Source organism: Lucilia sericata, unplaced genomic scaffold (assembly GCF_015586225.1).
Source record: "Lucilia sericata isolate MDLA Ls3-8-SP2 unplaced genomic scaffold, ASM1558622v1 Contig000201F_arrow, whole genome shotgun sequence".
In the NCBI taxonomy this organism is placed as follows: domain Eukaryota; kingdom Metazoa; phylum Arthropoda; class Insecta; order Diptera; family Calliphoridae; genus Lucilia; species Lucilia sericata.
Window position 1 is genome coordinate 35,402 of NW_023994229.1, and position 15,389 is coordinate 50,790.

The 15,389-nt window shown below is 29.0% G+C and overlaps 1 protein-coding gene across 13 annotated transcripts in view; it reads right to left on the reverse strand.

Moving 5' to 3' along the window:
* Positions 1 to 12,412: 12,412 nt before the first annotated feature.
* The window catches only part of LOC119601950, a 52,764-nt gene continuing 49,787 nt past the window's right edge, over positions 12,413 to 15,389 (reverse strand). For 11 of the 13 annotated variants that reach the window (XM_037953244.1, XM_037953243.1, XM_037953249.1 and 8 more), the window contains exons 11-15: positions 13,680 to 13,736; positions 13,195 to 13,372; positions 12,887 to 13,135; positions 12,679 to 12,808; positions 12,414 to 12,624 (exon numbers count right to left, since the gene is read on the reverse strand). In XM_037953244.1, coding sequence (XP_037809172.1) covers positions 12,583 to 12,624; positions 12,679 to 12,808; positions 12,887 to 13,135; positions 13,195 to 13,372; positions 13,680 to 13,736 — 656 coding nt within the window. In that variant the 3' untranslated portion in view covers positions 12,414 to 12,582. Of the gene's footprint in view, positions 12,625 to 12,678; positions 12,809 to 12,886; positions 13,136 to 13,194; positions 13,373 to 13,679; positions 13,737 to 15,389 lie in introns of all 13 variants that reach the window. The other 2 variants (XM_037953251.1, XM_037953255.1) reach the window with 2 other exon arrangements.

Sequence of the window (15,389 nt, forward strand, 5' to 3'; positions counted from 1 at the left end):
CTAGTCTATAGTCTAGTCTATAGTCTAGTCTATAGTCTAGTCTATAGTCTAGTCTATAGTATAGTCTATAGTCTAGTCTAGTCTATAGTCTAGTCTATAGTCTAGTCTATAGTATAATCTATAGTCTAGTCTAGTCTATAGTCTAGTCTATAGTCTAGTCTATAGTCTAGTCTATAGTCTAGTCTATAGTCTAGTCTATAGTCTAGTCTAGTCTATAGTCTAGTCTATAGTCTAGTCTATAGTCTAGTCTATAGTCTAGTCTATAGTCTAGTCTATAGTCTAGTCTATAGTCTAGTCTATAGTCTAGTCTATAGTCTAGTCTATAGTCTAGTCTATAGTCTAGTCTATAGTCTAGTCTATAGTATAGTCTATAGTCTAGTCTTTAGTTGTAGCCCACAAAATTTTCTTAAACCTTTATTGCAAATGGAAATCAGTAACTTCGTAACGCTTGGTCCGATTTTAATACAATTTTCAGAATAGAATTGTTACTGGGTTTAAGTACAAAATTTAGAGATAGAGTGACTTAAAGCACCATGTACAAAGTATATAAGAAGTATTAACATTTAATATAAGATTTCAACTTTTGAAATGCTGATTGACTACAGGTGGCGGAAGACCAGAGTAGTTCCGGTATACGTGGGTTGCTCGCTAGCAAGCGAGTTCACTCGGAGGCCTTGTGGCCCATTGTGATAAAAATTCCGGTATAACTGAGATCGGAAAGGAGCAACAGGCTTAATGCCTACTGCATATATTTTATTTTTATGAGAGTCAATCTTTTACAAAGGTTTTAAATTATGTAGGGGATTTGAGAGGGTTAAGCAGCAATATTGAACAATTTTAAATCTGGCCCTAATTGGTAATGAAACCCATAACTATGTTAGTTAGCTTAGTTAATTTTCAGAATATTTATTTCAATAAACTACATTTAAAACCATTTTTCGGCCTCATTTGTTGCTGTTGTATGGTTTTACTTACTAAGAAATATCAATATATTGTATGAAATATTACACTAAATTTAATGGAGCGTAATTTAAAAATATATTAAAAAAAAAATAATTGTTTTTTATACTATAAGTATTCATACATTCATACAATTCTTGTGACTAGAAGATGAAGTGTTATATGCAGCAATTGCTACTTAAAAATTCATATACAAATAAATATTAAAATTGTGCAACTTAAATGTTTGTCATTGTCAGATTATGACAATTATTGACATTTCATTTGGACTGTGTTTCTGTTACTTACTTGCCTCTGTATATAAAAAAAATTTATTAATTATGCAGAGCACCACATGACGTATGAGGATTTATATTTGACTTGTAGTTTTGAATAACACTCATACGTTTGTAAATAAGTTTTGCACTAAGGCTTATGATTAATATGAGATTTTGTTTTTGAAGGAACAATTTACTTTTAGGTGTTGTAATATTTGACACTTACAAACACGTTACTAGAAGCAGCAAACAAACTTACAGTTATTGCAGTTAGTTATTTATAAAATAAACAATAACTCTTTTTTGTTCGTTACAAGTATTTTGTCAACGACACTTATACGCCTTTTCTGGTAACAAGAGAAGGATAAGAAAAAAAAGTGGGAGAATAAAAACAAAACAAACATTCATTCATTCACTCATCATCAGCATCATCGTCAACTCATCTTACACTTAAAACAACAACAACAGTTACAATAGCAACAAAAACAAAAAATCTACTTGTAGTTTTAGACATTTGTTTTTGGGAACATGTGTGTTTAGTAGTTCTTGTTGTTGTTGCTATAGTGTTGAGCAGTGTAATGAGTAAGTGCAGTTTGTATATTTTTGGTAAATAAATAAAAAAGACAAAAGATGAAACAATATGTAGAAAACAAATAAAATATCACCAGCATCATCGTCATCGTCAACATCATCAGCATCTTCGTCATTATTAAGAGAAGTAAGTTATGACATCCTTTTGAGAATTACTGCATACACAGTTTGTATACCTTGGCAAACAACACATTTACTCATTTTCACACACACACTTATATATACATTCACTATGAAACTCACACAACTACTCAGAGTACACTTGTCACAGGACTCGTTTATTGTATGCAATAAAACATCATTAATGTTTTTCAAAGAAAGTATTTTTGAAAAAGTATTTACCAGAGTAGAGAGATGAGAGCAGCAAAATTAAACAAATACTTTTGGGTACTTATTAGAGTTGCCAAATGTAAAGGAAATTCCCATTTTTAAGATTTCCTATGGGAAAAGATTTCTAGGGATTTTCTTTCTTTTAGCTTTAATCATTAAAATTATTAAAAATATGTCCAATATTACATTTTTATATTTCAGTAAACTGCTTATAATTTACATACATTTATGAAGTATCTTTAAATCAGATCTAAAGATCTGATCTCTTCACGTCGAAAAATATCTCCTGGAGTACCTCAGGGAAGTGTTCTAGGTCTGTCCCTATATATTTTATATACTTCAGATATGCCTACGAACGCACTGACTCACACATCTACATTTGCGAAAAATGTACACACTTTACATTTACTTTAGGACGTGGAAAATGTCCTCCCATACAGATAAATAATATAAAAATTTCAGAACAAAGTCATGTGAAATATCTTGGTATACCACCCACCACATTGAAGACAAGGTTATACAAATAAAATTAAAGTCAGTTCAATTGACCAATTGGACTACAGTCTGCTCTAGACTTGGAGGCCAAAGTGCTTTTGTACTAAACAATCATAAAACCGATATGACATTCAGTTATGGGGAACAGCAACATTTTTAACTGATGAAAACTATTTTCTAATTAATTTGTTATATGGACAACATAAAATAGTTAAATTATATATTAAAGGATAGGAAATTGTATCTACTTTTTAAAAATGTTAATACCTAACGAATTCATGTAAGACTTTTTTTGAAAAATAAGTTTATTTTAATATAGTGTCCAGACTAATGCCAATCAACTATGCGATTTGAAAGTATTCGCCTCAATGTTAAAATTTATATAAAAAAGGTATACTTTCGATGGACCTGATCCCATCGGTAATAAATCTGGTGGCTTGTTATAATGTCCATGGACAATTATGACAAATTTTAAAAGTGTCATAATGTTCATGGATATTGTGTCACTTTTAAAGCAGAAATATATTGGAAAAAATTTTTAGAATGTAGGAAAGGGACCCATTCGAAATGTGTAAAAAGGGTAATTTTATATTTCTTATACTAAAAATAGTACTTTTTGTTCTCAGCAAAGTTCTTTGTTCTAAAAAGATACATTATTGTCTAAAAATGCACTAAAAGAGTACCAACTAACGGATAAAAAGAGGATTATGTTCCTTTAAATATAAATAGTACGCAAAGATACTTTTTGTTCTTAGAAAAGGAGCTTTTTTTTAAGTTATAAATTTGTGTTGTTCTCTGTAATTACTGCAAAAATAACTTTTTAGGAAAATATATTTTTCAAAAGGTACCATAAGTGGGTAAAAATGGGTAATTTTATATTGCTTTCATTCTAAGCAGTGGTTGTATTTTTGGTACTTTTAATTAGGTAAACACTATATTTTGGTACTTTTTCACGCTACTGCTGGTACATTTTGAGCGTAATGAAATAATTAATGTAAAAACGATAAAATTAGCCCTATATGGTTCACTGATTGTGTGATAATTTGTAATAAGAGAATTCTGGTACTTCTTTGTTTACTTTTAATAGTACTTTTTAAATTTTTTCTAATAATAGATCGGCAAACATGAATGTAAACATACACAGTTGTGATTTTATGAGAAACTAAAGAGGAACCGTACTCTTAGGAGTACTACTCCTTCGATTATCTAACATACGCTTTATGATAAATAACAAATAATATATTTGTGGTACTTTTTTCCACTTAAAAGTTCTTTCTTTAATTAAACATATGCGCTTCTGATGAATAAGAAAAAGGAAAATTTTTTTGGTACTTTAAGGCTCCTTTAAAGGTACTTTTTAATTTGTTTTAATTGAGAAGCTAGATACATAACACCAGTACTGTTTTGTTACACTCATAGTACTTTTTTACATTTTCTGTAAAGTTTTATATAACATATACCTTTCTTATAAAGAACAAAAATTTTTTTTTTGATACTTTTTTCCCCCTGAAAAGTACGCATTAAACATCTGCGTTTCTGATGAACAATAAAGACGATAGTTTTTGATACTTTTATGTTCCCTTAAAGTTACTTTTAAATTTCTTCTAATTGAGAACTTAGATATAAAACATTAACCCGCAATTTCACCACCTCCAGTTATCGTTTAACTGGTAGTTATTCTTCCAGTTAAGACAATTTTTGTATGAGAACTGTTAATATATCTCAAAGTTAAAAAAATAACTATACATTGTTAAAATGTGGGTAAATATTTAAAAAGTTACTCGTATAGTACTATTTCGTTGCATTAATGGTACTTTTTAAAATATCTGTAAAGTTTAATATAACATAGTCCCCTTAAAAGTACTTTTTTATATTTCTCTTAATTGAGAACATAGAGACATAACACTAAGTATTTAAAAAGTTACTCATATTAGTACTTTTCACATTTCTGTAAAGTTTAACACACGACTTTGTTATAAATAACAAAGAAGTGTCTTTTTGGTACTTTTTTCTTTACTTAAAAGTACTTTTTTATTAAACATATGCATTTCTGATGAGCAAGAAAGGGTGAACTACTGATTTACCTTAAAGGTACTTTTTTTAAATGTCTTCTTAAAGGTCCTTTTTTAATTTCTTCTAATTGAGAACCTAGAGATACTAAATGTTTAAGTACTAGTAAAACTAATTGTACTTTTCTTATAAAGAACAAAAAAAAAAAGAGACTTTTTGGTACTTTATCCCCCTAAAAGTACTTTCTTTTATTAAACATACGCGTTTCTAATGATTATTATGTTTCCTTAAAGATTTTATTATGAATATGAATCTAGAGATATGACACTAAATAACTAGGAAGGTACTTTTATAGTACTCTTTCATTACTATATTTTTTGATTCTTATTTATCTAATGTTTAATTTAGAATAATAGAATTATTGTAACAAATAATGAGGAAGATACTTTTTTGTTTCCTTAAAGTACTTTTCTGCATTAAAAGTTTGCAATTAAACATTGAAATATTGTAAAAGAAACATTAAAAGGAAACAAAGTACACCAACAGCAGAAGATTTTATGGAACTTTGTTTTAGTTAAATAAAACTGGATATTTTTGGAAAAAATCTACTGGTAACACTGTTACATATACACAGTTGTATATGTACGAATGTGTGATTTTACTCTTAATCTTAAAATTGCTAATAAATGTCCAAAAATAACCAATGATTATAAAGCTGATGATGATGATGCTGAAGCTAATGAAATGCTGGTACTCTTGCTGTTATTATTATTGTTGTTGTTGTTTTTAACACATCAAAGATTAATTGATTTTCCACTCACATACACAAACAAATCATACACTTAAACTTGCACACACAAACAAATAACGAGATTTTTCATTTCCTTGAAAAGTTTTTTTTTTTTACTTTTTTTCTACTATAACATAATTTTTTATAATAAATATTTTTATTAATTATAAAAATATATATATATATATATATATAGATATTTATAAAAACACCTACTCATTTAAAAGCACTGTGGTTAAAGTTGTAAAAGTAGATTTCTGTCGTTTGGTTTGGTTTAGTTTGCCGTTGCAGTAATAATGCAGTATTTCTTATTTTATTGTCTTTATCTCTTATAAGTTTTTTTTCTGCTGTTTTTTGTGTAGTTTTTGAATTCTTTTCAGAAATCATAAATAATTCTTAATTGTTTTGAGGTAGTTTTAATTGAAATTCTATTTTTATTGTTTGGCATATTTACTGTTAATTTTTGCTATATTTTAATAATTTGTTTGTTTCTTTTCGTTCCTTGATTTGTGTTTTTCTTGCACTTTGTGGGTTTTATTTTACAAAAAAAATTTATATAGGTTGCACATTTTCAACCAACATCATTTCCTTGTTTTTTTCTTTCTTCTTATGTGTGTTTTATTATCTTGCTTGCTTTCATTCCTTCTTAGTTTTTTTTTATATTTTTTTCACATTTTTTTTGTTTATGCCACTCCCGCCTCAACTACAACTGCGCTTTCCATAGGAGGTTTTAGTTTAGTTTAGATTTTATTACAATTTCAGTTTTGCAATTTACTTGCCATCACTAACTACATTTAGTTGTCACTGTTGTAAACATTACAAGAATTATAACAAAAGAGGCGAAAAAACACTTTCTAACGGGGAGATATAATATTATAAAATGACCGCATGAGTGCTGGCACAACACTAGGCTTGTAAAGCCCAACAGTGACAGTATTGTTCTTGCCACAAACAACAACAACAACAAAAGGAAAAAACAGAAAGTCAAATGAAACTGAGAACTAAATGAAAATCTGCTCAGAGCTTTTATTTGGTGGTAACGAATATATTATATACATATACATGAAACAGAGTTGTAGTTTTTTATTACCACCACCAAACACGGAAGAAAAGCTTTATTTTCCTTCTTCACAGAAAAATTTTAAAAATTTATAGTTTTTATTAATCAAATATAAAAACTTTATTTCAATTAAAATGTTTAACATATTTGTTTCTTTTAACAAGAAATTGCTTAAATTGTTTTAAAAAGCTTTGCATTAAAGCTTTTTCTTTAACTCCCCAGCAAATGTGTGCCAAAGCCTGCGCTTTTTCTACCCAAACCTCAATAACAGGAGACTCTCTCTGAGAGTTAGCAAAAAAAGCTTTCTTTTATTGTTTTTTAAAGCTATAAAAACGAGGAGTTGTCGTTTTTTTCTTTCTTGCTCTCTTTTTGTTTTTTTTTTTTATTACTTTTGTTGTATTGAAACAACTGCTACCTTTTTGGATTATTTTATGTGTCACTGTAACAGTGGAATTTATTGCACCTAATCAATTGTGTGCTTTTTAAGTAGTTCAAAAAAACAACAATGACATCGCTTAAATCTCATCGTCGTCATCCACATCCACAACAACATCATCATCGTCATTATCATCGTTTTTTCCTACTTTTTCTCTTGTTTCCACATCGTTGCATTTTCAGTGCTTAATTTTTCGTTTATTTTTTATTTAAACATTTTTTTGTTATATTGAATTAATTTGTATATAGTTTGTTTTTGTTGTTGTTTTTTTTTTCTTCATTCTTTCTAATTTTTAATCCATATGGCTTGAATGGATAACGTTGTTTCTTACAAACATTGTTTAATGTGCATTTTTTGAAGATTGGGAATAGATTTGTGTGTCGGGGGGTATGAAAGTGTGTGTGTGTACTTTAGTTTAATGAATTCTTAGGGTTTCCGAGACGTTAAATCTATCTTTCGAAACTTTAAATATTGGTTGAGATTAATCATAAGAATAATTTTTTTAAGAATTTGATTAAACTTTTAAAATTTGTTTACGTTTTAGGGAAATTAACTTTAGTATAAAGCAAATTTCTATGGGAAATGGGTCGTCTTTATCGAAAATAATTTTATTCAACATAATTTTACAAAGCGAGATTTGTTTTATTAAAAATCTCTAATAAATACAGTGTCCTATATGGCGTATGAAAATTTTTATTTTACTGGTAGAGAAGCTTTTTACTAGGGCGTATGATTAATTTTAAGAATATTCAAATAAAGTATACTTTAAGGTGTTTGTTGACAATTCGAAACTATATACAGATCAACTTCGAAACTATATACAGATCAACTAAATAATAGTTAATTTTAAATTAAACATTTTTAAAAACTCGTTAATCAATTGTAACTTTTATAAAAATTTTTTAAAAAAATTTACTTTACAAATAACTTATGCATTCCAATTTTTCATATATTTTCCTACGAATATACCTTTTAAATTGCTTTAAATCTGCTGTAGTTGTTGAGATATCATCCGTTAAAGTTGATGGACGGACAGACATCATTAAGTCGAATCAAAAAGTAATTCTGAGTCGATTGGAACAACCACAAATAGATGTGGACTTTCTCAGATAGGTGTGGATTCAGTATTTTTGCTCCATATAAACAATATTTATAAAACATAATAATTTTTCACTTTTTTTCCCACGAATTGTTTTAATAACTGTTGTTGTAATTATTGAGATATCATTCGTTAAAGTTAACGGACGGACATACATCAGTAAGTCGAATCAAAAAGGGATTTTGAGTTAATTGGAACATCTTCAAATCTTGTGTTCGTTATAAACAATGTCTACAAAGCATAATAATTTCTGCTGTAGTTGTTGAGATATCACCCTTTGAAGTTAACGGACAGACAGACATCATTTAGTCGAATTAGAAAGTGATTTTGAGTTGATTGGAATATTCTCAGATAGGTGTAAATTCAATATTTTTGTTCATTTTAAACAATATTTACAAAGCATAATACCCTCCAAACTATAGAAGTATAGATCATAAATACCATGAATATACCAAAAACCATGAAATTTAAACTTTTAGGTGAAAATATCTCGAAGATGGAAGATGATATGTCAGAGGTTAAACCTTTATTTGAAAGTTTTCAGATTGGACTTACAGTTGGTATGGATTCTTTTATAAATAAAGTTGTATTGGCGCTGTTATAATGTCTCAGAAAGGGATAAAAAAGGCATGTCCTCAAATTTCACGACACGATATCTCAAATCCCAGATGTGATGGAGCAAATCTGAGGATTCAGCGTGGCTAATTTGATCTAAGGGTTTCGAACTTTTTCAAATTTAATAGTAGATTAATAGTGTTCCATTTGTACAAATACTTAGAAATAAAGACATAACCTCATCAGATTTTCTATAAAAACGCTAGTGTAAACATCTACCACCTTTTGAAATTTCCAACTCAACAGTTTAAGGTTTCTCTTTAATTTGTTGATTTAAATTTGTTTCGCTACTGTATTAAATTGTTTTTTTGTTTTTGCATCAGAATAGAATGTTATTTTCGTTACAGTTAATTGGATTTGATTTACACAGTTAATTAATGGAAAAAGACTAAAAATAAATACAAGTTTCTGTTAAATTTATTCTTGTTTACTAGAAACTATATATAAGCTAATATTAGCTTTCAAAGAATTCGTAGAAAGTATGTAATTTTATTTGGGTCAAATTTTAATGAATACTTTTTTAAACGTTGCAGAGATTTTTGTTAAATTTATATAAAAAATGTTTGATTCGTTTTAATAAACAAAGTAATATCTAACGAATAAGATAAATATTTTTAAAAATGTTTGCGAGAAAAGTAAAGATTTTGTGCAATAGATGGCGTTTTGTTAGCAATTATTTTCAAATTTTTAAATATATACTAGGTGTGACTTACAGTTTAGAAATCCACATATTTCTAGAAGGTTAGCCTTTGCAAAGACTCACGTTTTTGGGGGACATAGAGGAAAATTGTTTTTAACTTTCTTCTTCTATTTGACCTGGTTTAGTTATTTTTTATACTAGATATCTAAGTAAACAGTATATCTGTGCAAAATTTTATCACTCTTAGGCCTGTTATGTTAACCTCTGGTTACCGTTTAACCGGTAAATATTTTCATGGTTGAAATAATTAACTATTAACTTATCGTTTCGATACAGCAATTGGAGGTTAATTTTAACCAAAAACTCAGTTTTACACTAATATTCAATTTTTGTATAAAAAATCAGTTTTTACACTAAAACACGTTTTTACGCAAACGTCTAGTCTAGTCTATAGTCTAGTCTATAGTCTAGTCTATAGTCTAGTCTATAGTCTAGTCTATAGTCTAGTCTATAGTCTAGTCTATAGTCTAGTCTATAGTCTAGTCTATAGTCTAGTCTATAGTCTAGTCTATAGTCTAGTCTATAGTCTAGTCTATAGTCTAGTCTATAGTCTAGTCTATAGTCTAGTCTATAGTCTAGTCTATAGTCTAGTCTATAGTCTAGTCTATAGTCTAGTCTATAGTCTAGTCTATAGTCTAGTCTATAGTCTAGTCTATAGTCTAGTCTATAGTCTAGTCTATAGTCTAGTCTATAGTCTAGTCTATAGTCTAGTCTAGTCTAGTCTATAGTCTAGTCTATAGTCTAGTCTATAGTCTAGTCTATAGTCTAGTCTATAGTCTAGTCTATAGTCTAGTCCTATAGTCTAGTCTATAGTCTAGTCTATAGTCTAGTCTAGTCTAGTCTATAGTCTAGTCTATAGTCTAGTCTATAGTCTAGTCTATAGTCTAGTCTATAGTCTAGTCTATAGTCTAGTCTATAGTCTAGTCTATAGTCTAGTCTATAGTCTAGTCTATAGTCTAGTCTATAGTCTAGTCTATAGTCTAGTCTAGTCTAGTCTAGTCTATAGTCTAGTCTATAGTCTAGTCTATAGTCTAGTCTATAGTCTAGTCTATAGTCTAGTCTATAGTCTAGTCTATAGTCTAGTCTATAGTCTAGTCTATAGTCTAGTCTATAGTCTAGTCTATAGTCTAGTCTATAGTCTAGTCTATAGTCTAGTCTATAGTCTAGTCTATAGTCTAGTCTATAGTCTAGTCTATAGTCTAGTCTATAGTCTAGTCTATAGTCTAGTCTATAGTCTAGTCTATAGTCTAGTCTATAGTCTAGTCTATAGTCTAGTCTATAGTCTAGTCTATAGTCTAGTCTATAGTCTAGTCTATAGTCTAGTCTATAGTCTAGTCTAGTCTAGTCTATAGTCTAGTCTATAGTCTAGTCTATAGTCTAGTCTATAGTCTAGTCTATAGTCTAGTCTATAGTCTAGTCTATAGTCTAGTCTATAGTCTAGTCTATAGTCTAGTCTATAGTCTAGTCTAGTCTATAGTCTAGTCTATAGTCTAGTCTATAGTCTAGTCTATAGTCTAGTCTATAGTCTAGTCTATAGTCTAGTCTATAGTCTAGTCTATAGTCTAGTCTATAGTCTAGTCTATAGTCTAGTCTATAGTCTAGTCTATAGTCTAGTCTATAGTCTAGTCTATAGTCTAGTCTATAGTCTAGTCTATAGTCTAGTCTATAGTCTAGTCTATAGTCTAGTCTATAGTCTAGTCTATAGTCTAGTCTATAGTCTAGTCTATAGTCTAGTCTATAGTCTAGTCTATAGTCTAGTCTATAGTCTAGTCTATAGTCTAGTCTATAGTCTAGTCTATAGTCTAGTCTATAGTCTAGTCTATAGTCTAGTCTATAGTCTAGTCTATAGTCTAGTCTATAGTCTAGTCTATAGTCTAGTCTATAGTCTAGTCTATAGTCTAGTCTATAGTCTAGTCTATAGTCTAGTCTATAGTCTAGTCTATAGTCTAGTCTATAGTCTAGTCTATAGTCTAGTCTATAGTCTAGTCTATAGTCTAGTCTATAGGTCTAGTCTATAGTCCTAGTCTATAGTCTAGTCTATAGTCCTAGTCTATAGTCTAGTCTATAGTCTAGTCTATAGCCTACGTCTATAGTCTAGTCTATAGTCTAGTCTATAGTCCAGTCTATAGTCTAGTCTATAGCCTAGTCTATAGTCTAGTCTATAGTCTAGTCTATAGTCTAGTCTATAGTCTAGTCTATAGTCTAGTCTATAGTCTAGTCTATAGTCTAGTCTATAGTCAAGTCTATAGTCTATCTATAGTCAAGTCTATAGTCTAGTCTATAATCTAGTCTATAGTCTAGGCTATAGTCCTAGGCTATAGTCTACTCTAAAGTCTGGTCTATAGTCAAGTCTAAAGTCTAGTTCTATAGTCTAGTCTATAGTCTAGTCTATAGTCTAGTCCTAAGTCTAGTCTAAAAGTCTAGTCTAAAGTCCAGTCTAAGCTAGTCTAAAGACTAGTCTATAGTCTAGTCTATAGTCTAGTCTATAGTCTAGTCTATAGTCTAGTCTATAGTCTAGTCTATAGTCTAGTCTATAGTCTAGTCTATAGTCTAGTCTATAATCTAGTCTATAAACTTGGATTTTATACTAAAACTTTGTTCTTTAAAAAAAATTTGGGTTTTATACAAAAAGTCGGGTTTTTTTCAAAAACTTTATTTGTATACAAAAACTCGGTTTTAACACTAAAACTAGATTTTTTTCAAAGGCTCAGTTTTTACGAAAAATCTCACTTTTTGCACAAAAAAATATTTTTGCGCAAAATCTAAATTTTTAAGCAAATGCTTAGTTTTTTTACAAAAACAAATCTTGTTACACAAAAACTGAGTTGCTCAGTTTTTACATAAATACTCAGTTTTTGCACAAAATCTCTGTTTTTACACAAACAATCGTGTGAAACATAGTATTATTTTTTACATAAAAACTCAATTTATACACAAATTTCTGTTTTTACACAAAAACTTAATTTTTACACAAAAACTCTTTGTGTATTTAAAAGCTCGTTTTTGCGCGAAAGATCTGTTTTTACAAAAAAAAAAGAAACACAAAATTTTACACAAAACTAGTGTTTATCGCAAAAGCTTGGCTTTTATTTGCATAAAAACTCTGTATTAACACAAAAACAAGAAAAAGTTAGACTTAAATTTATAGGATGTGGCTTTCTAAAGTTTATTATATGGTAAGTCGTTTATGCTTTTTAAAGGCTACTGTTTTTAAACTTTACCTTCTTTGAAGATTTTCTCTATTCTTCATTATTAACATCAACACAATTTACATTATTTAACTAATAAAGAGTTTAAAATATTTAAAAAGGAAAACTTAATAATAAATTACATACCTCGGAAGATGTTAAATAGCACATGCGTGAATCGGTGCTCTCAATAGAAGCTTGTTGTACGATACCATAACGGGAATCACGATCACTTAAATAATCAGATCTTAAGCTATCTTGGCGTATAAATTCGGCTCTACATGGGTTTTAATAAAAAATGATAAATTAAATAATGAAAAACAAATTCAAGACATTCTTTTGTAAAACATTTTACCGTTGTTCTAAGGAATCAGCTCTGGCTGACTTATAACCAGAGTCATTTAAACTACTGTCTTGTCTTAAAGATGGCAAGGAATCCCAGGGAGAACGTTTATTGCCTGAACTAGTGGTCTGTTGAGACATGAGACCTTGACCGGAACCAGAACCGATAGTAGAGCTACCAGAACGCCAACCATCCGAATGACGAAACCATTGAGCTCTGGCTGACTCACCAATGCATGAAGCACAACGTGAATTTGAGAAACTAAAGAAATAAAAGTTTATTAATTATAAAGAAAGATGAGAATCAAACTTTCTACTCACCTGGTATTGTGATCCGACAAATAACCACGTTCTCTTTCCCTTTCACGTTCTCGCTCACGCACCAACTCATTACGATCGCTATAGTAACCATCTCGCTCACGATCACGCTCCTTATCGCGCACTGCAGACAAAGGACGATGTGGAGGCAAAGGTAGAGTAGAAGATTTAGCACTTGTAGCTGGATTTAAAAGAATTTATATACAAAATTTTACATTGAATTTGAAAAGACATGTAAACAAAAAGTGCCAACGTTTAAATCAGTGCAGAATTCATATTATAAAAATAAGCAAATTGTCGACATAATTAAATAAAATATTTAGTTTAACAAACATTTAAGCTTTTAATAAAAAGTCAATATAATTTGTTTAAATATTTAGAGTTAAGTCAAAAAGAAAAGAAAACACAATTAGTTAAAACGTAAAAATTAAGCAAACGAAATGATTTTTGCACACGATTTTAGCGCTAAATGGGTTTGTACTACTTACGCCTGCGCATGGGAAACGGGCTGCGTTGCATTGATCCGGGCAAACTCTCGGCAAATTCTGATGAGTGTATGTGTTTTTTTTTTTTTTTTTGGAATGAATTTATTATGTTTTTTTTTACGTAGTACAAGATGTTTTTTTTATATTTTGTGGTAGTGGTTGGTGGTGGTATTTTTGGATTTAGTGGAAGTGCATGGAAATATAATGAATGCAATTAATGATTGTGTTAGAGAGAGGATGAATTAGAAAATTCTTTATAAATAATTTAATGTCTAAAATTCAATCACATGTAGATAATTGAAAAATAAATGAAATAAAATGGTATTGCCTAGTCTACTACTTATTTAATAACTATTTTATTATTAATTCGATTTAACTTTTTTAGATCAGATTTTAATGTTTAAACTGTTTATTAGTTGTAAAACAGATTTACTTCTATTTTAAGAGTTTAGTTGTCCACAAGAGGAAAATACTTGATCTTTATAATAATGAACACATTTTATAAACTTTTGTTCCTGCTAAACTGATATTATCCAGTAGTTTGGTTTTCAAAGCATTTTAACAAATGCAAGATGCAGTTTTTGACAAAAACTCAGTTTTATGGTGAAAACCAAGTTTTATGACAAAAACCCAGGTTTTTTTGAGTTTTTGTGTAAAAGCTAGGTTTTTGTGTTAAAACTGAGTTTATGTGTAAAAACTGAGTTTTTGTGTTAAAACTGAGTTTATGTGTAAAAACGGAGTTTTTGTGTAAAAAACTAAGTTTTTGTGCTAAAAACTGAGTTTATGTGTAAAACTGAGTTTTTGTGTAAAAACTGAGTTTTTGTGTAAAGAGCGAGCATGAGTGTAAAAGTTGAGTTTTCGGGTAGAAACTGACTTTTTGAGAAGAAACTAAATTTTTACACAAAAACTCAAATTGTACACAAAAATTCTGCTTTTACACAAAAGCTCAGTTTTAACACAAAAACTCAGTTCTTACACAAAATCTCAGTTTTAACACAAAAACTCAGTTTTTACACAAAAACTCAGTTTTTACACAAAAACTCAGTTTTTACACAAAAACTCAATTTTTATACAAAAACTCAGTTTTTACACAAAAACTCAGTTTTTACACAAAGTCTCAGTTTTAACACAAAAACTCAGTTTTTACACAAAATCTCAGTTTTAACACAAAAACTCAGTTTTTACACAAAAACTCAATTTTTACACAAAAACTCAATTTTTACACAAAAACTCAATTTTTATACAAAAACTCAGTTTTTACACAAAGTCTCAGTTTTAACACAAAAACTCAGTTTTTACACAAAATCTCAGTTTTAACACAAAAACTCAGTTTTTACACAAAAACTCAATTTTTACACAAAAACTCAATTTTTATACAAAAACTCAGTTTTTACACAAAATCTCAGTTTTAACACAAAAACTCAGTTTTTACACAAAAACTCAATTTTTACTCAATTTTTATACAAAAACTCAGTTTTTACACAAAATCTCAGTTTTAACACAAAAACTCAGTTTTTACACAAAATCTCAGTTTTAACACAAAAACTCAGTTTTTACACAAAAACTCAATTTTTACACAAAAACTAAATTTTTACACAAAAACTCAGTTTTTACACATAAACTCAGTTTTAACACAAAACTCAGTTTTTACACAAAAACTCAGTTCTTACACTAAAACTCAGTTTTTACACAAAAACAAAATTTTTACACAAA